This window comes from Rutilus rutilus (assembly GCF_951802725.1).
Source record: "Rutilus rutilus genome assembly, chromosome: 21".
Lineage (NCBI taxonomy): Eukaryota > Metazoa > Chordata > Actinopteri > Cypriniformes > Leuciscidae > Rutilus > Rutilus rutilus.
The window spans coordinates 14623251-14650624 of NC_140226.1; the positions used below are offsets into that span (position 1 = coordinate 14623251).

The following is a 27374-nucleotide window of genomic DNA, read 5'->3' on the forward strand; positions in this document are numbered from 1 at the left end:
TATTTGTATTCATTATATTGGACATACCAAAGTGTTGTGAAAAGCTTTTAACATTTCATTTTTGTAAACCACCACTTCAAACATTTTACTGACAAGAAATTACGTGTGTGTGTGTTGTGCAAAGAAAATATCACATATTAATACACACTACTTTTTAATAGGAAATGCTGGAAATTGGATGCAGGTATGTGCTTGCTCTCGTCTCCGGACAAACGGAAAATCCTAATTTATTTGCTTGTAGCGTCACCTGCTGGTCGACTCAAACATCTACGTTTGTTTATATCTTCTGTCCATGTCGAGCTACTCAAGCTGTCGAAACACCTCAGATTAATATAGCTGTAAATAAATACACAAATAAAATTACTGGCTAAGCACAAAGCGATATAATTTACATACTTCATATTCTGCATGTGTGAGACCACAGATGATAGAGGGGGAAACAGTTGGTCGACTCTGACACAGTCAAGCGGTAACTGTGGACAGGTGATCCAATTAGCCGAACTTTAGCTGAGAATTCAACTGCCGTCTTCAAAGAACGACGCCTTTGTCAACTAACGCGGTTTTGCTCGGATGATCCAACCAAATGTTGTTAAAACTCACTTTAATCCCACAAAATCTGGTAAGTGCTGCAAAATTCAATCCCCCGAGGTTTAGTGTCTGTTATGTTGCATATCTGGCACTTTCCAGGAATAGGGTACAATGCTGTCCCATTTTGCTTTTTTTAAGCAATAGGGGGAACAAATCGTATTTTTGTTAGATAAACTATTATCTAACATGAAATCAACCTAACATGACAAGTAGCTACTTTTAAATGCAGCATTTTGTCCTGTCTGAGATTTAGAAGTCTTGTCTGTATAACTATAACTACAACAATGTCACATTTTGGGCATAATCGGTTGAATTCAATTGTATTAAAATAATTTAAAAAGTATTACAAAAACATTAACGGTGCTTAAAATCGACATAACATTTTCGAAATAACCTTATTTTATATTTGACCTTTTTCTTTTTTCTTTATTTAAAATATAAATAATAAAAATATATATTTTTTGTATTATTATTATATATATATATTTATATAATTTTTTTAAAATATATTATATATTTATATTTGTATATATGTATATTTTTTATATATTTATTATATTAATATATTTATATTTGTGTGTGTGTATATATATATATATATATATATATATATATATATATATATATGTATGTGTGTGTGTGTGTGTATGTGTGTGTATATATATGTATGTATGTATATGTATATGTATAAATAATAAAAATATTAAATCATTTATTATGATAAATAATTATTGTGTGAATTTCTTAGTAAAAATCTTTGAGAACAAGTAAAAAAACAATGACAGGAAACAATCTTTTAGTAATGTGTATAATTATTTACATGTATATATATATCACACACACACATACATATGTATGTATCGTAAATAAATAAATGTTCTTCCTTAAAATACATGGTGCATAAGTGTGTACACCCCTATGTTAAATTCCCATAGAGGCAGGTAGATTTTTATTTGTAAGTATTTTTTTAATTTTTTTTTAGGATACTATGCATCCTGATAACGTTCCCTTGGCCTTTGGAATTAAAATAGCCCCACATCATCACATAGCCTTCACCATACCTAGAGATTGGCATGGTTTTATTTCAGTTAGCCTAATAGCTAGTTTGATTTGCATTGAGAGATGATCTTATGGAAAGTACCCCATGCCAATCTCTAGGTATGGTGAAGGCTATGTGATGATGTGGGGCTATTTTAATTCCAAAGGCCAAGGGAACTTTATCAGGATGCATAGTATCCTAAAAATTAAAAAAAAAAAATACTTACAAATAAAAATCTGCCTGCCTCTATGGAAATTTAACATATGGGTGTACACACTTATGCACCATGTATTTTAAGGAAGAACATTTATTTATTTACGATACATTATTCATTCACAAAGAAAATTGCTGTCCTTAAAGGTTAGATTTTTCCTAATTTTTTAAATTAAGGCATTAAGTTCAATTTCCAAAATATTATTTTTTATTCCTCTTTTTAGTCAACTTTAGCATGGGTGTATTCACTTATGCATAGCACTGTGTATATATATATATACACACACATGTAAATAATTATACATATGTTACTAAAAGATTATTTCCTGTAAAATTTTTTTTTTTTACTTGTAGTTCTCAAAGATTTTTACTAGGGAATTCACACAATAATTATTTACATTTATGATTGTTATGTATTTGTAACACAATTTAGTCTATGTAAGCACTTCTAAGAACCTCTGAAAAATGATTAGGCTATTTATAAAGCTAAAAGTTCTTTGCAAGCTTTTATTTTGTTCGCAAAAATCAATTAACAGTACTGAACTACATGTTCTCTGCTGGACTTGCTTCTGTTCTTCAGGATTCTTCTCATCTGAGGTTTTCTTTTACCGTTTGCCCATCTGGCATCCCACTCACCATACATGTAACAATGTTTTTTTGGATACAAGAACATTCAGTCCTCCAATAATTTCAGCTAATGCAAAACCTCAATGAGAAATCCAATGGTTACTCCATTTTAATAGTATTTTTGTAGACTGTGGTCAAAAAAACACACCAACAACCAATCAGATTTTTTTTTAAGCTTATTTACTTACACCAATAAAAAAAAATTAATTAAATGTTTACATCTTTACACCTTATTTGCATAAGCCTTTATCATTGCACAAGGTCAGCGGGTACCGGCACACTATATTAATGTTCATAAGGCAGACGAGCACGTAATAATCATACATTTTGATGTGCGAAAAAGGGGTGGGGGAAATGTTCTTATTTGGAACAGCTAAATAGCAGCAGTGCAAAACCAGCTACAAAAACTGTGGAAATTCATGAGCTCACCTGTCTGGCATAATACTGTGATTCAAAAGCACTATTCTGCAATAAGTACAGATGGAAATTACCTCTGTATACACTTGTACCCTCAAAACAGCAGCATTGCAAAGAGAGATCCTTAATTACATGAATACACAGATATCTGGTTATAAAGAAATACTGTACACATATGATAACATTCAAAATTGTGGGGTTAGTAAGATTTTTGTTCAAATGCAGGCTGCATTTATTTAATAAAAAAGCAGTAATATTGTAAAAATATGATAATAATTTAAAACAGCTGTTTTTCTGTTTTAAAATATTCCTGATGCAAAGCTGAATTTTCAGAAATTATGCTGCTTTTCTGCTCAAGAAACATTTCTTATTGTTATCAATGGTAAAAACCAGTGTGCTGCTTAATATTTTATGGAAATCATGAAACGTTTTTTTTTTTTTTGTGTTCAGGATCCTTTGATTTAGGAAATTTTAAAGAATTTATTTTAAATATTTTTTCTTAACAATCTTAGTCTTCACTTTCATTTTAATGCATCCTTGCTGAATAAAAGTTTTAATTCTTTAAAAAAAAAAAATGATACTGACCCCAAACTTTTGAACTGTAGCGCATTTGTGCAAGAGAAGTGCTGTTTATATGTGCCTGATAAGACAAATAAATCCATAAGACTATCACATCACTGCTCAGAGATTCAAAGAGAAAGCTTTCTCTTCATAACACCATAAACGTACTGACTAAAACATAAAATATGACTAAATTAAAGCTAAAATATGAAGCATTCAAGTTTTATTTGGTGGGTAATGTACCTTTAAGTCATTATTACTATTATTATTATTATTATTAAGTCACCCAAAGTTATCTGGCTACTCAGCGATGCATGATGTCACTCTAGCAAATCAAGCAGTAATTGGCTGTATTAATTGGGCAGTAAGGTAAAGAACTGTGTTCTGTCGAAGGAATTGTGACTTGTTAGGTTTTTTAAAGTGCAGGGAAATCATGTGCATATGTTGTTTTTGTGTTTTTCAGAAAGACAAGCTTGCTGAAGTTGCTCTGACGGTCGTGGCATCATATGACAGGTCCGTTGGTTAAATAACCTCTGAAGCATGGAGGGGAGAAATTATGTTTTGTATACCAACTGAATGACAACATTATTTAAATCTAATGTATTCATAATATAAAAACAGGTGGCATGCATTTAATAGTATACTAATATTTAATCTAATCCTTGAATAATCAAATTTAATCTTGAGTTGCATACTATTACATTGTTATATTTAGTTATGTTCGATTTAAGTGAAGATTTCAAAAGTTATCCACAGATTAATTTATTTGCATACCAGTTTGTTGATGGGCTTGTATCTCATCCAGGCCAGAAAGACTGCGGAAGGATCGGCGCTCCTTGAAGGCCACAGTAGGAAGCATATCCTCCTCCAGATTTGGCGTTTTTCCAGGACCTGGTAGCCTGATTACAGGCTTCACATTCTCACAAGGCAAGTTATCCTTCACCGATGCTGTTTTCTAATGGGGACAAAAAAAATGAGCAGGGCTTCTAGATGAGGCATAAACAAAGAGCCTGCCAGACTGTGATAGGCTTACCTTGTCTTCAGAGTCTGTCTTTCTTGTTCTTTTCATGATTTGTTCCAGGCGCTGATATGGATAAATTTGAAAGCACAATATATATGTACAACTGCAATATCAATCTATTTTATTTATTTTTTAAAGAAGTCTCTTAAGGCTGCATTTGATCAAAAGTACAGTAAAAACAGTAATATTGCTCATTTATAATAATTTATTCCTGTGATGGTAAAGCCATCATTACTCCGGTCTTCGGTGTCACATGATCCTTCAGAAATCATTCTAAATATGATGATTTGCTGATCAAGAAACATTTCTTATTATTATCAATGTTGAAAGCAGTTGTGCTACTTAATATTTTTGTGGAAACTTTTTCCAGGATTCTTTGATTAATAGAAAGTTCTAAAGAACAGCATTTTTCATTTGAAATAGAAATCTTTTTTTTAAACATCATAAATGTCTTTACTGTGACTTTTGATCAATCCGATACATCCTTGCTGAATAAAAGTAGACGTATCCTAAGGCTTACCTTTTTCCGTTCTTGGCGTTCGGCCTCCTCTCTCTGGAAACGACTCTCTCTTTCCAGTCTCTGCTGTTCTGCCAGCACCCTTTGACGAGCCTCTTCCTCTCTCTGAGAACACATTATATGGAGCATTATAGGAATTTTTATTCAATCTGATCCATCTAATATGATATGATCCCTGCTTTATTTGAAGGGGGGAAAATGGTCTGAAGCAAAAAAGATGGTAATGTCAGTAAGAGTAGCATATGAAGCTCTATATTATTTAAAGCTCAAGTTTGTATTTTTGCAAAAAGTCTTGAACAATGATTGTTTTCCAACATGTTTCCCGAGCGTTTCTCCTTCTGTCCAAATAGACAGTCCTGCCTTAAAATCACTGAACACTTTTCATATGGCCTTATCATTTTCTACGTATTAAACTGAGAATGGAAAAAGCTTTAATACCTGCTGTTGAAGCCTTTTTTCCTCCTCTTTCTGTCTGCGAGCGTTTTCCTCCTCAGCCTGAAGTCGCTCTTCTTCCTCTCTCTTCCTCTTTTCTTCCTCCAGTCTCTGGGCCTCTGCCTCCTGGCTGGCTCGTTCTTCGGCTCTCCGACGGGCCAGTTCCTCTCTGCTCTTTCTGCAAAGAGGAGACACAAGTTCATTGAGATACCTAAACCACTTCGGGAATTTACATCTGTCATCGTGAAAAGTTAAGCTTTAAAATACTTAGACACAAAATAAATCTTACACTGATAGAGGAAAGGTAAGAATACTAAAGTATACCTCTCTGTCTCCTCTTTCTGTCTGCGTTCCTCTTCCTCTTTCTCTCTCTGGAGTCGGGCTTGCCTCCTTTTCTCTGCCAGTATGCGACTGGCCTGCTCCGGGTCTGTAGTCCAAGTATTTGGTCTGACTTGAGCACCGTCACCAATCTGACTTGGTCCTGAAAGTGAATAAGAGAAGATAGAGATATTTCACCAGGGTATTCAAAATACCTCCACAAACACTTTCATGGTGTCAACAGCACTTTTTAAAACTCAAGACAAGAACTGCCAAAGAAGATTAGTTAAAGATACTGAAACCTATTCCCAACACAGTGAACAAATTATGAATCTGCCTATTGTTTTAATAATAAATCCTGCACTTCCTGCAGCAAAATTAATCTGTTAATAAAAACATCCCATCCATATATTTTATGCCTTCCTTCCTTCCTTCCTTCCTTCCTTCCTTCCTTCCTTCCTTCCTTCCTTCCTTCCTTCCTTCCTTCCTTCCTTCCTTCCGCAAATCTTTTAATCCCTACATTCCTTCCGCAAATCTTTTAATTCCTTCCTTCCTTCCTTCCTTCCTTCCTTCCTTCCTTCCTTCCTTCCTTCCTTCCTTCCTTCCTTCCTTCCTTCCTTCCTTCCTTCCGCAAATCTTTTAATCCCTTCCTTCCTTCCTTCCGCAAATCTTTTAATCCCTACATTCCTTCCGCAAATCTTTTAATTCCTTCCTTCCTTCCTTCCTTCCTTCCTTCCTTCCTTCCTTCCTTCCTTCCTTCCTTCCTTCCTTCCTTCCTTCCTTCCTTCCTTCCTTCCGCAAATCTTTTAATCCCTTCCTTCCTTCCTTCCGCAAATCTGTTAATCCTTTCCTTTTCCTTTTCCTTTTCCTTTCCTTTTTCCTTTCCTTTTCCTTTTCCTTTTCCTTTCCTTTCCTTTTCATTTTTCTTTTCCTTTCCTTTCCTTTTCCTTTCCTTTTCCTTTTCCTTTCCTTTCCTTTCCTTTTTCCTTTTCCTTTCCTTTTCCTTTTTCCTTTCCTTTTCTTTTCTTTTTCCTTTTCCTTTTCCTTTTCCTTTTCCTTTTCCTTTCCTTTTCTTTTCCTTTTCCTTTCCTTTTCCTTTCCTTTTCCTTTCCTTTTCCTTTCCTTTTCCTTTCCTTTTCCTTTCCTTTTCCTTTCCTTTTCCTTTCCTTCGCATTTCAGCAAATTAATATTTTAATCCTTCCTTAATAATAAATAACCTAAATACCCAACACGAACCATTTCAGCATAAAAGATTCTAAACTGATTTATTAATATCATTAAATCGTGGGAATCATTGGAAAATGTTTGAGTCTTTCACTAACCATTAGGAATCTGAGAGCCTGCTGGTGGATTCAGAGGCCCTTTAGCAGCTGGATTCAACTGGAGCTGGTTATCTCGCAGACATTGTTGAGTAAGTGTTTTGTCAGGTTGTAGATGACCGGAGGAGAGTTCATACTCTGGTTCTAGATCCTCCTCTTCTGGCAGCGGAGGTAAACTATCTTGTTTAAGTGTGGCGTGTCTGACATGCGATCTGTTCTGCAGCCTTGGAAATGGTTATATAAAAAGAGAATGGGTCAAAATTACCCACCGTATCATTTTTTTATTTTTCTGAGTGTGAGAAAAGTTAAGTGGTACTCATTCTTGAAGGAAAGTAAAATCACAAGTGAGATCTTTTTAAAGCTGTACTACACAACTTTAGCCTCTCTGTCGCTGCTGGAGTTGTTTCTTATGTCAGTTGTGCTTTGCCACTGCTCTTCTGCATGACATGCAAGGACAAATGACATGAAACTGAAATTTATGAAATTTACTCCATATAGTTCAGCTTTATTATCTCAGTTGTTTCCCTGGCCTAGACAGTAAGGATATTACAAGGAGAAAAAAAATAAAATTGTCATAATTTACACCCCCTTATGTTGTTCCAAACCTGCATGAGTTTATTTCTTCTTTTGAACACAAAAGATATTTAAAAAATGTTGGTAACCAGACAGTTGACTGTAGCCATTGACTTCCATAGTATTCTCTTTTTCTACTATAGAAGTCAATGGCTACCGTCGACTGATTGACATTCTTAAAATATCTTCTTTTGTGTTCAACAGAGGACAGAAACTCATACAGGTTTGGAACAACTTGAGGGTAAGTGATGACAAAATGTACATTATTTGGTGACCTATCCCTTTAAGTCTAAGATTACAAAAAAACAAACAAAAAACAAGTACCATGATGATGGAAGGACAGTATGCCCCGGTGGGTTTGTGTCCTGTTTTGGCTTGATTTCAGTTGTTTGTAGTTGTGGCTTTTTCAAGTCTTGTTCCTCAAAATCACCTTTTGCCACCTGATATAATATATGTAAAAAAACATTTACATGCAATACTCCATGCAACAAAGTAACTTTTTGGGGGTTGTATTTAAAAAAATACAATTAAAAAAAAAGTTCTAACTCCCACCAGCTCTCTGTTGGTGGTTCTGCGGATGGTGACTTTTGGACTTGAGCTTGCAGGCCTGCTTGGCACTTTCCCACAATGCACCTTTGGCTTTCGCATGGTGCTGGAGTTCATGGTATGACATGAGGCTGAACGACGACAAACATGAACAACTGAAGATGTATGTTGTTGTTTTTTTTTGTAAGATAAGGATGAATGAATACAGAGAAATCAGGTGAAGCAATGAGCAGGAGAAGAAAACAGAAAGTTTATATTTATTACACAAAGCTGCAGACTTTGGTTTTCACTTTTAACATCAGAATGAAAGATGCAGTTCGTCACTCTAAAGTGATACCTGTGTCTCGTGACAGACACACAGCACTCTTGCTTCTGGCTAGATAAGAGACTGTAGGGGTCTGAAGACGACGGACAAGGTCAATCTCCCACTGACTAAGAGAACGGTGTTTAGCTAGAGAAGAGCAGAAAGCAGAGCGACCAACAGGAAGAGGTCAGAAAGTGAGTTGGGGAAAATAGATGCGAGGCTAGAAGACAGTTTTAGTGCCAGTTACTGTGTTTTGAATCATGCATTGAGATATTCACCATTTTTGTTTTCGTTCTTGGTGACCCTTCGTGAGCAGTGGCCAGGTTTCTGTTTGGCCTTCTGACTTTTTTCCATCGTCTTCCGCACCACAGACTCAAAACGCTCCTAAAACGTGGGATGAAAACACTCCCATGATTCCATGCTCCATATTTAATCATGGTTGCAAAATCTCAATTTTTCATCATCGTTGCTGCAGTCATCGCTAGTGTTTAGGAAACTGATGATATACACTACTACCAATCAAAAATGTGGACACTTCGCTCAGTTTATGAGCTTAAAAACCTTTTGATCTATATACATACATGCATTGCATACATTTATGCATTTAGCAGACGCTTTTACCCTTATGTAAATAATGTCTGTGTGTATATGTATGCATGTATATTATTACCAAAAAAAAGGGGCTGTCAAGTGAGTAAATTACAGAATTTTATTTTTTTTAGGTGAACTATACCTCTAATGGGTTTTTTTATGAATTTTTGTTATTATTTTTTTATGAAATTATACTCTAAATAAGAAACTAAAGCTATCAGCAGGTGGAGGTAAATGTCTAAATGAGTAATTGCGTCATTCTTTCATTCGATTTGTTGAAACGGCTGATTTCATTCAGGAATGAAGTAAGTGGCTCTCTTTATGAACACAATATTAACTTCTTATTTATTGAACTGTTGAGTAAAATTAATAATTTGCACTCGTGCTATTCGGGACAAAAACTGCACTCGTGTGATATTGCTTTGTCGTTTAAAACGAGGCGATCTGAACATTATGGAGCAATAACTCTCTTATGTAATGTATGTTTCATTCATACGCAAAGCCGGAGGGCGCTCTCTCACAGAAAGTTCAAAACGGATTTATAAAAGTAATAACTTATGACGTTCCAGGAAATCCGTAAAATGGATAAAGACATCCAGCTATTTGCTATAGCAGCAGCCGAATAAAAAGCAGAAACGTTTTGACTAACATGAAGACAAACACACGATTTCGACAATATAGGGTTTATGTGTGTTTTTGCAAGCCATCTCAAGGTATTTATTGACAAAGTATATGAATAATGCAGTGCTAATTGACAGCCTTTTAATGTTTTTGAAAGAAGTCTCTTCTGCTCACCAAGGCTGCATTTTATTTAATCAAAAATACAGTAAAAAAAATTTGTGAAATTTTTATTAGAAATTAAAATAGCTGTTTTCTATGTGAATGTATTATATTTAAAATGTATTTATTCCTCTGATGGTAAAGCTGAATTTTCAGCATCATTACTCCAGTCTTCAGTGTCACATGATCCTTCACAAATCATTACAATATGCTGATTTGCTGCATCAAGAAACATTTCTGATTATTATCAGTGTTGAAAACAGTTGTGCTGCTTAAAATTGTTGTGGAAACCATAATGCATCTTATTTTTCAGGATTTTTATTAATAGAAAGTCCAAATAACATTTATTACATTTATTAATTAAATGTATTAAAGTATTTTTTAAATGGAAATCTTTTGCAACGTTATAAATGTCTTTACTGTCCCTTTTGATCAATTTAGTGCATGTTTGATGAATAAAAGTAGTACTTTCGCTCTGTTTAATCTTACCACAAATGTTTGAATGGTATCATGGTTTCCACAATGATATTAATTAAATTAAAATCTATTTATTTATTTTAGGGCTGTAAAACGCCCTATATCTGTAAAACTTATATATGTGTGTATATTGGTAGCATATATAAACTATATGAAGAAAATCTCTCCTACCAAGCATCAGTCACAATTTATCTCATGCACAAACTCACTCTTTCTTCTTTGATCCTCTGTCTGCGTTTCTCCTCGACCGCCACCCTCCTCCTTTCCTCTCTTTGTCGCTGCTCCTCCAACTTCTTCCGTCGCTCCTCCAGGTGTTTCTCGTAAAACTGCTTGGCCCGCTCCTCCCTCATCAGCCAGCCGTTCTCGCGCAACGCTACAGTTCAGAAAAAGAAAAGCTATCTGTTTGTTCTTCAGTTGGTAATGATGTTATATGTTGAGAGTAAGGAAAATACCTAGCTGTTTTTGGTACACCTCTCTCCGTTCCCGGGCCAATCGCAATCTCTCGTCCACTTTTTTCGCATTTGACTCTAAATTACAAAAAAAATCTATTTGAAATGTTTTATGCCACATATAATATAATAAATTCAACTATGTTGGTATAAATGAGCTGCTGGGAAGAGCTCAGAAAAGATTCAGCTTCAAAGACTTTTCTTTATTGACTTTGTATCCATGGCAGCAGTATCAGGAAATTGAAGGGTTTGAGAAAGGAAAACGCAAATTGAATTGATGGATAAATATTAGCTATTTCAGACCTGTATTATTTCCATTTCGTTTATGGATATTAATCTGTGCTGATTTAATGTGCTGTGGAGCACATGCTTTTCTTTTCTGCTCCAGGGCTGTGGGTTTCACATCAGATCTGGAATCTGGGGGGAAAACAAAAACACCAAACATAAAAATCTTTGTTTTTTGGTCTCTAAAAATTCACCAGACTTTCCAACCCAGTTTGAAAAGCAGACTGGCAGTTTAGAAGTTAAGGGATGTTAAGATTTACAACATAACAGGAATGAGGAATGCTTAGCTGAATGCTTGGTTCACAAACTTTTTAGAGTGGCATACCCCCTGAGGCATTTAACATCCTTCTGCGTACCCCGTCTCTTCTACTTGGACTGCAGTCACTCCTTTTCCATTAATGGACAATATTTGCCCCCTTAAATTATTTTCTGGTGGATTTTTTTCCCTTTTATAAAATAATGATTTCAATTAAAAAAAAATCTATAGAGAAAAATGCAAGGATGGTTAAAACAAAGTGATACTTTTAAATATTAAACTTAAACTGCCAGTAGGTGGCATTGTCACTTTCATAATGAGTGAGCCATCTAGTCATTCATTCATTGAATGAATCATTCATTCGGAAGCAAGTGGCTATATTTATGAATCAGTCATTGAATCATTGACTCTACCGATTCGTTCAAAGCCGCAGATTCGTTCACCAACGAAACACTGCTGTGTGTTGCTTGGACACTCACAACAGTTCTGCTGTGGCTTTCGTTGGAACTATTATCTCATGCAAAATAGAGCAAACAATATTGATAATACTGTGTTGAACTGTTGTATTAAACCAATGTCACACTTGCAATCGTGTGGATATTTGTGAAAAATTGCATTTTTGCTCATGACATATCAACAATAAAAACAAGAACTCATAGAGGGTATGTTTTTGTATTAAACGGAGTTTGAGTCTAAATCGATCTCTATGCAGTCTGTCTATATTTGTGCTTCATGGTGGTAAGTGCTAAATCCCCACTTTTACAAAGGTACATTGTCGAGAACAGCAGTGATGTAGTGCAATTTGATACGGCAGCATAATCAGTTTTGACTGCAAAAGATGAGGTAATTTGATTGGATGTCATGTATTTGACCTTTTACGGCACTATTTTGCCTGTTAGAACTACATGTTCGGTTTTAATGTTATTTTAAGGTGGGGTGGAATTAAATGAATGGCAAAACTCGCGTATCCCCTTTGTCACCTCACGTACCCCAGTTTGGGAACCACTGGCATAGTGGAAGCCTTCATGGTGATCTCTATCTCTTCAAAAATTCTTCAAACAAGCTCACAATTGTTAATTCAAAAATGTTAGTGACGCATGTATTGGTTTCATAATTGTTATTCAGATTTGCACCAATCCCGTTGTCTCATGAGTGTGGTCAGTAGAATTTGTAAAGAAATTAAGACTTCAGCAAAGATACATTAAATTGATTTAAAAGTGGCAGTAAGACATTTATAATTTTACAAAAGATTTCTATTTCAAATAAATGCTGTTCTTTTGAACTTGGTGCATTTTCTCAGGATTCTTCGGTGAACAGTTGTCCACAAAAATAAAGGGGTGGTATAATGCCCTTTTCACAAGATGTAAAGTAAATCTCTGATGTCCCCAGAGTGTGTATGTGAAGTTTTAGCTCAAAATACCCCACAGATATTTGTATATAGCATGTTAAAATTGTCACTTTTTGAGGCTGAGCAAAAACGCACAGTTTTTGTGTCTGTCTCTTTAAATGCAAATGAGCTGCTGCTCCCGGCAAAGGGGGCGGAGCTACAACAGCTCATTTGTGTTTGTGTGTGAGCAGCTCCGATTACTCCGAACTTTTAGCCTTTTATGTTCAAACCGGAGTCAGACAATGATGGAGAGACTCAGGAAGAAGTGACATGTAGAAGCAACAGGACATTTCTGAATGGTTAGTTGATGAATTTATGTAGCTTATGTGTAGTTATCGTCTAGTCATTGATTAGCATATTCTGTCTTGATAATCTATGAATCGCGTTCAGGGCGCGGGGTTTATGTAAATTCTAGGGCTTGTGATGTCACTAACCCGGGAGGAAGCTTGTGTAGTCTCTACCAGTCGTTTGTTGTAGTCCTTAAAAAGGAATTTCTTTAAAAGAAGATATCTCCCTTTGCTTTGAACTTTGAGCGTCGTAACTTTGCAGATGTTGTTTATGCTCAAACAGCAACATTACACACTAACTAAAGTTAGAAAAGTGAAATCATAATCAACCACCCCTTTAAGCAGATATTAAGCAGCACTGTTTTCAACACTGATAATAAGAAATGCTTCTTGAGTAGCAAATTAGCTTATTAGAATGATTTCTGAAGGATCATGTGACACTGAAAACTGGAGTAATGATGCTGAAAATGCATCACACGAATAAATTACATTTTTAAAATACATTTAAAATAGAAAACTTTTTTTTTTTTTTTTTTTTATCAAATAAATGCATCCTTGGTGAGCATAAGAGGCTTCTTTCAAACACCGAACCACAAAATAATGAAGAAAAACATGGTGTTAGCTAATAAATAGATATTGAACCATTTTAGCCACATACAAAAAAGGCTTTTTAACACAGGGTTAAATTGTTCAACTTTTCATACAGTATATCTTTGGCATCCGGTTTCGTAACTGAGACAACCCCAGGGTTAAAAGCGGTGCTTTACTAGTATGAAACAATGCTTTTGCCAGAGAAGTGTCCTTAACCTGGGGATAAAAAGATAATTTAGAGTTGTTTAACGTGATAATCCTATATATTTAACCGATTAGTGTATTAAAGCAAATACATGCTTGGCCTACCATACCATGCAGACCTCTCTCTATCACAGCAGTGTCTTTAAAAACACCTTTGTAAACAAAACTTGTGGGCCAAAAGGCAGATATAAAGATGAACATGAGACCTGTCTCGTGCCAGTTTTGACTGTCCTATGAATCAAGACAGCCCAAAGCCTGTACACCATTACAAAGGCAACATTTGTTTTACTGTTGCTGTGTAGAACAACAAATTCAGCGCCTGACTGAAGCGTTAACGGTGAACTCTTGAGGTGAACTTAACACTCCAGAGCACCACAACAGTGACATCGAGGGTCGAAGTGTGGAGTACAGAACTCCTGAATTTGCATGCATGAATATTTTAGTCAGTTAATTAAAGCAGATGTACCTGACATTGGGGCACCTTACATAATAGACATCTAACATGTGACGCAAGACCCTTATAAACACCTATAGCTCAGCTAGCCTCATCACACACACACACACACATATTCTTAATACGTCACTATCTGCGCTAGCCATGAAGAAATACCTTGTAATTTAGTATGCACTGTAAACATTTACATGGGTAATGGTTTTATGTTTTTATGGCTTATACAGTCCATGTTTGTACACAGAATTTTAGGATACATATGCCACAAAGTTGTACGCAGTTTATTTTGGACCCTGAATTAGCAGATGCAATAAATGTGAACCAGAATAGCAGTTTATGATGAGAATGAATGTCATATTTATCGCTGCTTCTCACCAACCTTTCCGTTTCCTCGCAGTGTCGTACATCTTCAGCTGTCCTTTCTCTGCGATCGCAGCGAGACCCATCTCTGACGTTCTTCCCGTCTTCCTCCACTCCCGTTCCTGCTCCGCCAGGCTCAGATGAGCTGGCATCTTTCTGTTTCAAAGCTCCTGTGAGTCTGTGTGTGTTCGTCTAATACATGCAGCGCATCTGTGTTCCCTGTGCAGAAATCTTCCACTCCAGCTAACCGCTTGTCAGTGCATCCCTAACAGGGAATAGACTGGTTGAGAGAGAGAGAGGGAGAGAGAGGGGAGATGGAGAGAGAGAGAGAGACCGAGTATGAGACAGAAATTCTTCCTGAGGGAAATTGTGTGAGCAGCTGATCTGCTCCTGTCTGGGCTGTGTCCAGCACACGTGCACAGCAAGCAAACTCAAGCATACGTATGTACAGAGTGCACATGTGCCATCCTCGGACAAAAGAAACCCATCCAGCTGGTGATTATTGAAAGTGTGTTTCTCTTTAAAAAATCCATAGAGCCCCTTGCATTGCCCTGTCACATTGATAGCATGCAAGCAGCTGTAGCAAGGATGAAATATTCGCAACACAACAAATAAGATTCTAAGTGGTTGCCTGGGTGATCGTGATATGCAAAATTGTGAGACCGTATCGGAGGCATGACATTGCATGCCAGTGTCCAGAAATAGCAGCAGACTGTGCAGCCCTGCAAAGAAAACGTGATTTCAGTCTGCACAAGGATTAGTGACTTGTAACATAAAATATACAACCAGTCACAGATCAGATTAATGGGGAAAGTTCTTGTCCTGTATCTTGGACATGCTTTTCACATCCCATAATGCTTTTCTACAGATCGGCTGCCTGTGCGTGAGAATCTGCTTTCAGACAGAAAGATGACGCAATGCGTTCACTATCAGTAACAACTGTGATTCCATATTGGTGGTTTTATGTACATTAATAGTTATCTTGTATTATAGTGCAATAGTCTTCTTTTAGCAAATACTTTCTATCCAATGCAACTTGCAGTTCATGTTTTGGGACAATTGCCCTTGAGGAATGGGTTGGGTGAACTCATAAATCACCCTTTCAGCACTCAGTTTTGAACCTTCAAGCTTAACTAAGACACACACCACTCATGCATGTAGTGGAGTCAAAAGGCTATAGTAGGTTAATTCAATTTCTGTACATTAACCTTTGTTTGGCTACAAAAAAGCGGTTGAAAATTCCTACCATTATTGCACATAAAAAAATAAAGTTTATTGAACATAAATTGGTTTAAATCGGTTCTGGGGTGGGGCATGTCACAATAGAAACTCGCCATTAAATATCCTGCTATAGGCGTTTCCGTAACCTTTAAACAGTAAAACAATTCATGAAACGGCAAAAAACGTATCAAGACATTCATGTCCGATTTCACAGACATGGCTCAAGACTAGTCCCAGACTAAAATGCATGTTTGTGCTGTTTTAACTGAAAGTTAAGCACTGATATATTTTAAAATGTCACTGCCATTGTTTTATTCTCATGATTTTTTTTTTTTCTAAGGCACATTTTTAAAAAGCTGCTTAAATGTTGTAATTTAACTGAAGCTTAATCTAAGCCCTGTCTGTGGAACCAATCTTAAGTGTTTTTAACACTATAGTATTTATTCATATTTTAAATGAGCTTTTATTGTTATTTTTTAGTTTTTGTTTTAATTTAGATTTAAGTAATATTATGTGCTTTTGCCATTTTCATTAGTTTTAGCTTTTTTAAATATTTCTATATAGCTTTTATTTTTATTTTATTTTAGCTTTTAGTCATTTTAGTAGTTTGTAGTTGCCAAGGCAATATCTCTAATTTTTGTTTTAATTTAAAGTTTACATTTTCATCTAATATTTATTTTATTTCAGCTTTATTTCAATTACCAAAACCTATTAAATACTTAAATTTTACATTGGATATTACTATGTATCAAATTATTTATGTGTAAAAATATTATATTTAATAAATATTACATTTAAATGTTGTAATTTTATACAACTTTTTATATTATACAGTTGTTTTTTTGGTAAAACTTTACCATAAGGTTTCATTAGTTTACTACAACATGAACTAATAATGAACTGCACTTCTACAGCATTTATTATTCTTTGTTGATGCTAAGTTCAGCATTTGCAAATACATTACTAAAATCAAAAGTTGTATTTGTTAACATTAGCTAATGCACATGAACAAACAACTATGTTTTAACTAATACAATAACAAATGTATTGCTCATGGTTAGTTCATTTTAGTTAATACATTAACTAATGTTAACAAATGAAACCTTATTGTAAAGTGTTACCGTTTTTGCAGTAAACCTTAGGGTTACTGAGATACTGTATAGTCATTGTGACAGCTAGCCTCGGTTTCATATATAACATTACATCATATGTAAATTCGATTTATCTGGAACATGCGTCAGAGTCAAAAGAATTCTTTTAAAAGGTACACAAGGTTCAAAGTACATATCTTTAATTTGTGTAAATGCAAATTTCCGGTTAGTTACATTTAACAGCATAGCCACATAGTGACTAGTTTGCGATTATAATCAGGTTAGGTGAGCCTTTCCAGGGTGGCGGCACTTCTAGGTTTGTCAGATTCTCAGGATGTCTGAATGGTAAGACTTCTGATGACAATTCTATACAGATGTTTATAGTAATATTCTGTATATATCATATTTCAGTTGTGATTTGATAAACAATTAAAAAATGTTGAGTTTATAATATGATGGCTAGTGTAACACTGTGAAATTTCTTTGGTTTGATTTGTTTCTGTAACTAGATTTCAGTAAGTACATCTGAAAACGGGTGTGAGAGGGAGGATTCTACACGAGTCACTGAATGAGTGATCTGTCTGATGGCATAATGACAGGTGAAAGAATGAGGAAATGGAGCCTGTCAAAGCTTTTTCCCCTTCCTGTCAGAAAGGTAGCGTCAGTGTTACGCTGACAGGAGCTGGCTGACTGGTGTCTGTTGTCTGAACCGATATGTAGGGTTCAAGAGAAGAGACAGCCCAGGGACTGGATCTGAACGCTTCAAACAACGGGTCGCTGACTGAAGGAGGTCACTGAATTATCATCTATACAGGTATTTTCTTTTCACTATATTTTTGCTCATAATTTCCACCTGTCATGTTGCATGCAAGTGAGTCCATACCTATTAATTGCCTTTTATTTTTTGTTTCAAATGGATATTATTATAATAATTTTTTTTAAACAATTTTATAATTCATTCTTTAGTTTCCTTCTCTTTAAGGACGTTTATTTGGTCTTGCCGTCTTATTGTTCAGTGAGCATAATTGAATAGTGAACTAGGAGAGGTGCAATTTTAGCAATTTTAAATGACTAAGAGCAGGTTGATCTCTTAAGTTTAGTCCTGGAATCTGTTCCATGTGTCATTTTGGTTTTGGGTGAGGTCTACCTACCTTACTTGTAGTACTGTTGGAATTACAGATGTACGGTAAAAGATGTCTCTACAGTATACCCACTAAGAAAGATGGTTTACTCATTCATTAAAAAGTGGTTATTCTGGTTTGATTTGTTGTCCTGGTCAAAGTACAACAACACTCCCGGCTATACGAATAAACAAATCCATATAATGTGGCAGTGCCTTCTATATTCAGTATAATAGTTCATCCAAATATTACACTTGTATATTCAGTATAATAGTTCACCCAAAAATGAAACTTCCCTTTAAAAATGTATATGATCTTTAAGTTAGAACAACATTGTTTTAACATTGCTTTAGCTCTTCAAAATAAGTTAAGCAATTTTCAGCTTTTTTTTAACAAGTTATACAAGATTAAACTTTTTTTTAATTCAGTTTAATGTCATTTAAGTTGAAATGGCTTAAACATCCAAGTTGATTGTACTTAAAAGTTTATTTAAAAGTTTATTTAAATTTTTTAAATCTTTTTATATATATATACACACACACACACACACACACACACACACACACACACACACACACACACACACACACACACACACACACACACACACACACACACACACACACACACACACACACACACACACACACACACACACACACACAACTAAGTGCCGAACCCTTACCCTAAACCTACCCTTAACCTAATTATAACCTTATCCCTAAAACCAAGTCTTGACCCTGAAACAGGCCTTTAAAGGGTTAATTCACCCAAAAATGAAAATGATGTCATTAATGACTCACCCTCATATCGTTCCAAGCCCGTAAGACCTCCGTTCATCTTCGGAACACAGTTTAAGATATTTTAGATTTAGTCCGAGAGCTTTCTGTCCCTCCATTGAAAATGTATGTACGGTATACTGTCCATGTCCAGAAAGCTAATAAAGACATCATCAATGTAGTCCATGTGACTACAGTGGCTCAATGTTAAGTTTATAAAGTGACGAGAATACTTTTTGTGCGCAAAAAACACACAAAAATAACGACTTTATTCCACTATTCATTTCCTTCTCTCTGGGCCTCGAGTTTATTCACGTAGTATAACTGCAAACTCCAAACTTATTTTATTAGCTTTTTCTATGGAACAAAGAAATTTGATTCTGGTTATTCAGATAAAAACACAAATTACGATGAAAAGGCATGGAAACTATCAAGCTTCAAAAAGGAAATAAAAACATAATAATAGTCCATACCACTCGTGTGCTTTATTCCAAGTCTTCTGGAGACATAAAATAGGTTTGCGTGAGAAACGGGCTTAAATTTACATGCCATTTCAATTAAATTATTCCTCCGCAATGAGACGTTAAGCACTGCGTGTGGCAAATTGAGTCAACTCTAGAACCGGCTCAGTCAGATGCAGTTTCAGGCTGTTTTTCTTTTTTCTTTTTCTGAACTGCACAAACCAATTTGTTATAAAGGCCTGACTCAAACGAGTGATTCATTCACAAATAAGGCATCGCCACTTGGTCCGTTTCTTATGCAAAGCTATCCTATGGTCTCAGAAGAATAGAAATATAGTTATATGGACCACATTTTTATGGTATTTCTGTATCTTTTTTTGAAGCTTGAAAACTTCAGTCACTGTTCTTTGTATTCGCATGGGAAAAAACCAAGTCACACGGGTTTGGAGGATGAGTAAATGACAGAATATCCATTTTTGGATGAATGGTCCCTGTTGATGGTGTTTTATGTTTAAGGGCCCTTAGGAGAAGAACAAGAGGCCTCATCTGGTTTATCAAGGGTGAACTGTGGCTTCTTGAGAATAGGATTTTACAATTTGGTGTGGGGTGTTTTGTTCCTCCTAAAGGGATTTGTTGCAGCACTTCTCAACATCAAAACCATCTTCTGGTGGTGATGTCAATGGATGCATTATGTGAAAACGTCTTTCTGTGGTAATCGATGTGCTTCATCATGACATAGGCAAAACAGTCAATATAACAGACCTGATGATGCAAAGTTATGTAACAATTGTTGTTCATTTCTTGTGAGTTTTTTAATTTGGTAAGTATGGGATCTTTCTTTGCAACAGGATTCTGAACCTATTTTTAATTGGCTGTTTTTTGTACGTAAAGCACTATTCAGGCACAATTGAAAATGGTATGAGGTCCACTTTGACTATATATATAGATAGATAGAGAGAGAGAGAGAGTGATAGATATAGATATAGATATAGATATAGATATAGATAGAGAGATAGATAGAGAGATAGATATAGATATAGATATAGCGATAGATAGCGATAGATAGCGATAGATAGCGATAGATAGAGATAGATAGATAAATAAAATGTATTCAACAATTTATTCGTCTTCCTGTAGGTACCACAATCATGGCACCAATCAGCCCAGATCTCTTTGGCTGGGCGATCTCAGAGCAACCAGGGGCCGCATTTCTCTCCATAATCGTCCTCTTCATCATTAGCATCGCGCTCTTGGTTCTCTGTGCAAGCTGTAGAAAGTAAGTGGATTACACTTCTGAGTGACCTTTAAGTGTTTTCGCTTGGTTTTGGTTTAAAAAAAAACATGGCTCAAAAGATGAAGTCATCTGAAAACAGGCAACAATGCATGTCCTGTAGTTAAGCTATGTAGCCGAAAGTCACCTAAGCTATTGTTGTAAGCTACATTCCTAGACATCACTGTCAAGATTTTCTACTATGCTAATTTGTAAGGAATGAGGCAGGAATGTGGCCCTGTCACAAAACACAAAAAACTACGTCTTACACATTTTCGCCATATTAAAGTGCTTCACATATGCACATATGCTTCACATAAGAAGACATGAAAAAGAGACCAAGCAAATAAGTCTGCATAGTGATGATATATAAGCCAGTGGGTCAAATACCAGTTAGCATTTCAGTCTCATTCACATAGTTTAAACTCATTAAGGTAAATTCCTTATAAATAAAATAATAATATTATTATAATAAAAAGATAAGATTTGAAGATTTATTCACATTTATTTGGAGCTGTACCTGTAGTTGCAGTTTTAATCTCAACCACTAGAGGCCAGCCAAGAATTCCAATGCATGACAGGTTGGAAAAACTTCAGGCATTTTTGCACTGACAATACTTTTAGTATCATCAGTTTTGCTCTAAAAATTAATTACTAGCTACTAATTACATCTTCAAAAGTGTAATTAGGTTACTGTTCAAATTACTCTCTCTAAAAGTATTGCTTTACTTATTTCTTTCTAAATCCCATATATCAACCTCAACAGGAAACTGTTCTTTTAATTCTTTCAAATAAATAAAACTAATAAAACCGCATAAATTTTTCTTGAACTGTTTTAAAGGGAGAAGGTTACATTAACCATATACATTTTTAAAATTCACTTTTGTTTTATATAGAATTGCTCTATAGTCTATACAGCATTTAACACAATTACATCCAAAGTAACTATACTTACATTTTTCAAGGGAAAAGTCATTAAAATAACTGTAATCATCACTTAGCAATGCGTTAAACCCAGCATATCATACATTTATTGTAAGCAATTAAATCTTGTTTGTGTTCAAATATAAATTGATTGTTAATTCAATAATGATTTGAAAATTAATGAACATTTATTTGGCGATTTTTGCAGTTTCAATCTCGGACACCAGCCAATAACTTCAGTGCATGTGGGATAAACTTTAGGCTTTAAACTTTATTGCACTGGCAAAATGGGATCGTATAAGCAATAAAGTCACTTATGTGTTTTAAACAAAAAGATTAAACTTAAGTGCAAAAGTTTATCAGAAGAATGGCCGTGCTTTAAATCACAAATAATTTTGATTTATTTTATTACTCAACAGACATTCATTTGAGTTGGAGAGCAACAGTGCACCACCAAATCAGAAATCATCGACACTTGTGAGCGTGGTGAGTGACAAATGAAATGGCATAAAACTAAAAGAAAATAGACATTGTTTTATATATATATATATATATATATATATATATATATATATATATATATATATATAATAAAAACAAACAAACAAACAGTGTTGGGTAAGTTACTCTAAAAAATTTAATTACCAGCTACTACATCTTCAACCGTGTAATTATTTAATTACTTTCTAAATCCCATATCAACCTCGACCAGTTCAATTTGTTTTAAATCCACTATTGTTTTATATAAAATTGTTATGTAGTCTATAAAGTATTTAGTGCAATTACATCAGAAGTAACTGTAATCAAATTACAGAAAAATGAAGAGTAATTAAATTACATTACACCCAACACTGCATATAAACCTGTTTTATATTTAGTATATTACAATATTTCTTTAACCTATCATACACTCAAAGGTTCATGGTTTCTTGACTCAATTTTAAATAACGCTTTATGCCAAAAAAGTTTCTATATAAGGAGAAATGTCTTAAATGATTGCATAATACTAACTGGTTATTTCGTGTGTGTTTTTTCTCTAGTAATAAAGTATGTTTACAAGCTGCTTAAAGTGCCCTTATTATGCTATTTTAAAGGTTTCTAACAATAGGTTTACATGCATCCTGTCACATGAAGTTTCTATTTACCTGTTAGTTTTAGTTTCCTTTGTCCCTGTTCATTATTTGTCATAGTTAATTGGTATGTTTCCATGGTTACTCATTTTTTAATTGATTACCCCACCTGTTCCTTGTTTTCTCCCTCCACTGAGGGTATGTTTTTTCCTTAGTGTTTTTCGCGTAAGACCACAACATTGTCAAAACAATCCCCGCTCACACAGATCTGCGAAAACAACCAAAAACGCTGTATTATTCATATCAGGCCAGTAGTTGGCGATGCCGATGTCACTTTGTAAAGAAACACTGCGGCCCTATAGACAGAATGCACATGATGTCACCGTTTTCACAAATTCACAGTTTTGTAGTTTACACAGAGACGATAACGGTATCGTTTTGAAAAACGTGCACTTTGAATCGCGTTTTCAAAAGTTGGCGTTTTCAGGCCCCCAAAAAGCTGTTGTCAGGTAAATGAACAGCACAAAGTGCATACGTTTTCTGTATTTAGTTGAAAACTGTTGTGTAAACGGCCCTTTTGTCTGTATTAATAGCCCTCATTTCCAGCTGTTTCAGAAAAAGAGTCTGAAAACGGTTCGTTCGAAGAGTCACTCTCTAAACCCCTCCTTACGACCAGCCTACTCTGCTTTGATTGGCCAGATGGCCCATTCTGTTGCGATTGGTCAGATGGCTCAGTTTGTTGTGATTGGTCTACTCTGCTCTGATTGGTCAGATGGCCCAGTCTATTGTGATTGGTCTACCATTGACAGCAAATGTTGCAAACGAAATCCCGTTACCATGTCTGAATTTCAGCTCCAGAGGCTTCATCAGTGCTTGATACACAGTGATACGAATGATGGCGTCGGGTTTACCATATCAATTCCAGCACGAGTCTTCATCCTTTTGAAGTGCCTGCAAATGGATTCACAGCACTGGAAACAGCGTCTTCTCAACATGTCGACAACCTGAAACCAAACTCTTCCCGTCTCAGCTGCAAATACAGTGTTTGAGGGCGGGTCAATTTAGACATTGTTCGTGGGCAGCCAATGAAGGACCATAGGCTAGAATTATGCAAATGTCTTACATTATTATGTAGGTTTGTAACAGGAAGTAAGACTGGAATTAATGACAACTCGTTTCAGCAGTTCAGAATCGATTCTTCCCTTTAGGAGACAATAGCTTTATTTATCGTGCACTTTGATCTTTAAAACAGCAGACATTTTACAATCACAAACAGCTATATTACACACGGCAGGAAAGGGAATATTAAAAAAAGCATAATAGAGGCACTTTAATTCATAAAATGAATTGAAACTAAATGAATTACAGCTAAATTCATAAAAATCATCCCATGATAGGAAAACCTAAAAGGTTTTATACATGAAGCGCCTGACAGAACCTTTTTTTCCTATGAGTGAATAAATGCTCAAATGTGATGTAAATCTTGTGCTAAACTTGTGCAATTCTCAGCAGGCAAGAATGGGCGATGCATCAGGAGCCAGACACAACCCTGCTGCTAATGAAATCACCGGTGATGAAATCGGTAAACTGAGTTGTCAATGAATTTCTTTTGAATCTGAATGGCTGTTTATCACTTTGCAATGCTATCAAACCCGCTCAGCAGACGCACTTTAATCTTGTCTTTGAAGGTTTAGATCCTGAGGATGTAACAATCTCTCAAGAAGGAATCGTGTACAAACCTTGGAGAAGTCACACTCTCTCTCAAGGTATGTCTCTCCAGAACAAAAAAGATAATTGCAAGGAATTCAAACCACAAAAGTAATGTGATCCCTGAAAAATCCCTTTACTTCTCACCACACATTTTGATCCCAGAAATGCACAGAATAGTCTAACGGTTAGTTATTAGTGTTACTCTAACACACAACAATGCATGTGCTTTCTGCAGCTTCAAACCTTCCAACTCAAATAAATGGCGGTGTTGGGACAACGCTTCAAGCTAACTGAGAAATTGTAAGCACTTCAGATGATTCTGTTCTACTTTTAAAATACTCCTAAAGGAATAATTCACCCAAAAATGAAAATTACCCCATAATTTACTCACCTTCAAGCCATCCTAGGTGTAGGTGACTTTCTTCTTTCAGCTGAACACAATCAGAGGCTCCTGGCTCTTCCTAGCTTTGTAATGGCATTGAAAAGTGGCTGAGTTTTTGAAGCTCCAAAGAGCGCATCCATCATAAAAGTAATCATACGACTCCAGTGGGTTAATAAATGCCTTCTGAAGCAAATCCATGTGTTAACCCACTAGAGTTGTATGGATTACTTTTATGATGTATGGATGCGCTTAAAACTCAAGCACTTTTCAATGCCATTCAATACCAAATCTAGGAAGATCCAGGCTATTTAATATAACTCAGACTGTGTTCAAGCTGAAAGAAGGAAATCATATACACCTTGGATGGCTCAAGGGTGAGTAAATTATGGGATAATTTTCGTTTTTGGGTGATCTATTCATTTTAAGTTGCATTTGAGTAAAAAAATCAAATAACAATATAATCGTGTTTTATTCATCTTATTTTTTAACTCAGATAATAAAAATGGCGTCGATGACATGGGTGTAAACAAGCCTGTAGAAAGTTCCACCATCTTTATTATGCGACCTGAAATGCTCTTACTAAACAAAACCCCGCACTATTTGGAGAGAAATGCTTTCTGTATTCTTCTGGAGCCAGGCTGAAACCCTGCTTTGTGGTGTTGACTCCCATAAAGTGCCCATCAAACTTCATAGGAAATATTGGATCCACCCTTTCCCTCAGCATTGACCATACTTGACTCAAAGCTGAATCGTTATGCAACAATTCAGACAGGGATGAACAATGTCCCTCAGGGGAGAAGGAGCCTGATCTTCTGGTCACACCTGTTCTTTTCAGATGGTCACCAATTAGATGCGACGTAGGCAAGAAAGTGTCACATTTCCATCTGAAGATGAGGTGGAAGTTTCGCCACCATCACTACCAAAGAGACATGAAGAAATGAAGACATTGTATCTTTTCTGAAGAATTCCAGTGTTGTGCAACTATTCTGTATTCAATTTCATTCTTAATAGGGGTGATTATAGATTGTATCTGTCAGATCAATTGATCTGGATATGTTTGACTTGATGGATGCATACTGGTGAATGTTCTTAGGTTTTGAACAAATGCACGAATTCCAGTGGGCATGAATACATCCTATAAAAACTTTAATGTAATAAAATGTCAAATGTAATTAAAGTAACAAGCGCTTTAGAATTAACCCTCCTGTTCTGGTGAGATTGACTTTATTTAGGGGAAATATTTGCTCTCTAGAATTGGGCCTCTTTTCTGTTTTTCTTTTATGAGGGCATTTATAAAATGATCTTTTATTTCTTTAAAATAAGCAGTGAAACAATTGTATTCATATTTAATGATTAATAATTGTGTAAACATGCATGAAGCCATTTTAAGAAAAATATGAAAATGCATGATATTTATAAAATATGAGACAGTATGGATAATAGAAAAAAATAGATTTGAGAGTCATTCATCATTTTCTACAAAATATAGTTGTTTTGTTTTATAAATAAAAAATTAAACCTACATACCATATCTGTGAACTTAGCACGTGGTTTAAAAAAAATATTTAAAAGGAGACTCCTTTTTGTCACTGACCCTTATATTATATGGGCTTCTTGAATCAATGAACCGAACAGACACTGTACTGACCCTAACTCAGCTAGATCTAAAGTAAAATATTACCGGTATGCAATATATCAAATGTTAGATGTCTGTGTCACCAAACGTGACATTTTTAGGATGTTTTCATTCATGTTCAAATGGACATTTTGTTTATAACCAGTTCTTTGCTAAGCATGTTTTGCGATATTACAACAAAAACGGACTATAAGGGTTATTTAATTTGCATGCCCTATCTAATAAATTCTAAATGTGTGTAATTGAATGCTTTTGTTTTGCTTGAACATTATACATATTCAGAATCACAAATAATACATTGTGAAACTATAAAAAGCCTGCAGCAGAAAAAGGTTGCATCATGCGTTTATCATTTATCAATACTTCAGTCTGTTTATTAGGTCGCACGTACTACGTGTCGCAACCGTGACAACATCCTTTAAAAATCCTCTATAAAAAAATATTTTGACCTGTGATCTTTGTCCGTAATACACGCGTTCAACGGTAAGTAAAAACAATAAGAAGAAGAAAAACACTGTTAGGTTTAAACCGATCTTCACGTGACGCTTGTTCTTGCAGTTTTTGGGAATCGCACGCGGATCCGTGGCCGACGTGCAGAATGCAGGTTCTTGAATGTTCTGGCCCGATGAAGGATGTGCGCTCTCTCACGTACGCGTTTATTGGCCTCGGCTGGTTCACGAGCGCAGCGCGTGGGAGGCGAGTCACAGCGCTCGACCAATGGCGTGCGGCGGTGATGCCAGCGGACTGGGAAACTCGAATTATGTAACCCTTTCATGCCCTCCCCTTTAGAAAACAGCCACTAAAAAAAAGAAGAAAAAGAAAACACAGCTACTGAACTTAAGATGTTTTTTTGTGCATTTAAAGATAACACGCCTGCTGTTAGTTGAACAAATAGACTGACACCTTATTAAACCCTCTTACTGTAAACCATTAAAATTAATCGATTCGTTTAGGATGCGAGACCAATCATAAGACAAGTGTGTTTCTGTTTCCAAAGCGTATTGTGATAGAAAAAAAAAGAAAAATCATGGAAAACATTTGAAAATAAATCACAATGTGTGTGAGATGTTAAAGAACATGCTCTGACTAAATATTTGCATTTTAATCAACTGTTAT

At 35.4% G+C, this 27374-nt stretch overlaps 2 protein-coding genes across 14 annotated transcripts; one reads left to right on the forward strand and one right to left on the reverse strand.

Annotated features, from left to right (window-relative positions):
- Positions 1–256: 256 nt before the first annotated feature.
- On the forward strand, positions 257–26503 carry LOC311281076 (uncharacterized protein). Of its 11 annotated transcripts, XM_084393727.1 has the most exons (12): positions 257–619; positions 3909–3958; positions 4251–4372; positions 14631–14765; positions 17415–17504; positions 17626–17719; positions 20404–20542; positions 21880–21946; positions 24040–24112; positions 24219–24296; positions 24476–24540; positions 25116–26497. In XM_084393727.1, exons 7-11 carry the CDS (start codon positions 20415–20417, stop codon positions 24532–24534), a joined length of 405 nt encoding a protein of 134 aa, XP_084249853.1. In that variant the 5' UTR covers positions 257–619; positions 3909–3958; positions 4251–4372; positions 14631–14765; positions 17415–17504; positions 17626–17719; positions 20404–20414; the 3' UTR covers positions 24535–24540; positions 25116–26497. The 11 variants fall into 11 exon arrangements, with proteins under 11 accessions (XP_084249853.1, XP_084249856.1, XP_084249857.1 ...); XM_084393730.1 differs by lacking the exon at positions 14631–14765 and having other exon boundaries at positions 456–619; positions 25116–26503; XM_084393731.1 differs by lacking the exons at positions 14631–14765; positions 17415–17504 and having other exon boundaries at positions 456–619; positions 25116–26503.
- Positions 3327–14833, reverse strand: map7a (microtubule-associated protein 7a). Of its 3 annotated transcripts, none has more exons than XM_084393725.1 (15): positions 14613–14833; positions 11076–11189; positions 10776–10850; positions 10533–10696; positions 8754–8859; positions 8509–8622; positions 8178–8302; positions 7950–8065; positions 7056–7276; positions 5740–5896; positions 5422–5593; positions 4987–5088; positions 4479–4529; positions 4220–4400; positions 3327–3978 (listed from the first exon to the last, which is right to left on the reverse strand). In XM_084393725.1, exons 1-15 carry the CDS (start codon positions 14743–14745, stop codon positions 3968–3970), a joined length of 1842 nt encoding a protein of 613 aa, XP_084249851.1. In that variant the 5' UTR covers positions 14746–14833; the 3' UTR covers positions 3327–3967. The 3 variants fall into 3 exon arrangements, with proteins under 3 accessions (XP_084249851.1, XP_084249850.1, XP_084249852.1); XM_084393724.1 differs by having other exon boundaries at positions 8178–8326; positions 14613–14818; XM_084393726.1 differs by lacking the exon at positions 8509–8622 and having other exon boundaries at positions 14613–14746.
- Positions 26504–27374: the final 871 nt, after the last annotated feature.

Coding starts and splice junctions, on each gene's coding strand:
- map7a (XM_084393724.1), bottom strand. CDS start 14,745: ATGCCAGCTCATCTGAGCCTGGCGGAGCAGGAACGGGAGTGGAGGAAG. Junction 8,860..10,532: donor AGAGGATCAAAGAAGAAAGA/GTGAGTTTGTGC, acceptor CCCACGTTTTAG/GAGCGTTTTGAGTCTGTGGT. Junction 7,277..7,949: donor ACTGTCCTTCCATCATCATG/GTACTTGTTTTT, acceptor ACCATTTCCAAG/GCTGCAGAACAGATCGCATG.
- LOC311281076 (XM_084393727.1), top strand. CDS start 20,415: ATGGCACCAATCAGCCCAGATCTCTTTGGCTGGGCGATCTCAGAGCAA. Junction 21,947..24,039: donor CATCGACACTTGTGAGCGTG/GTGAGTGACAAA, acceptor TGCAATTCTCAG/CAGGCAAGAATGGGCGATGC. Junction 24,297..24,475: donor AAGTCACACTCTCTCTCAAG/GTATGTCTCTCC, acceptor TGCTTTCTGCAG/CTTCAAACCTTCCAACTCAA.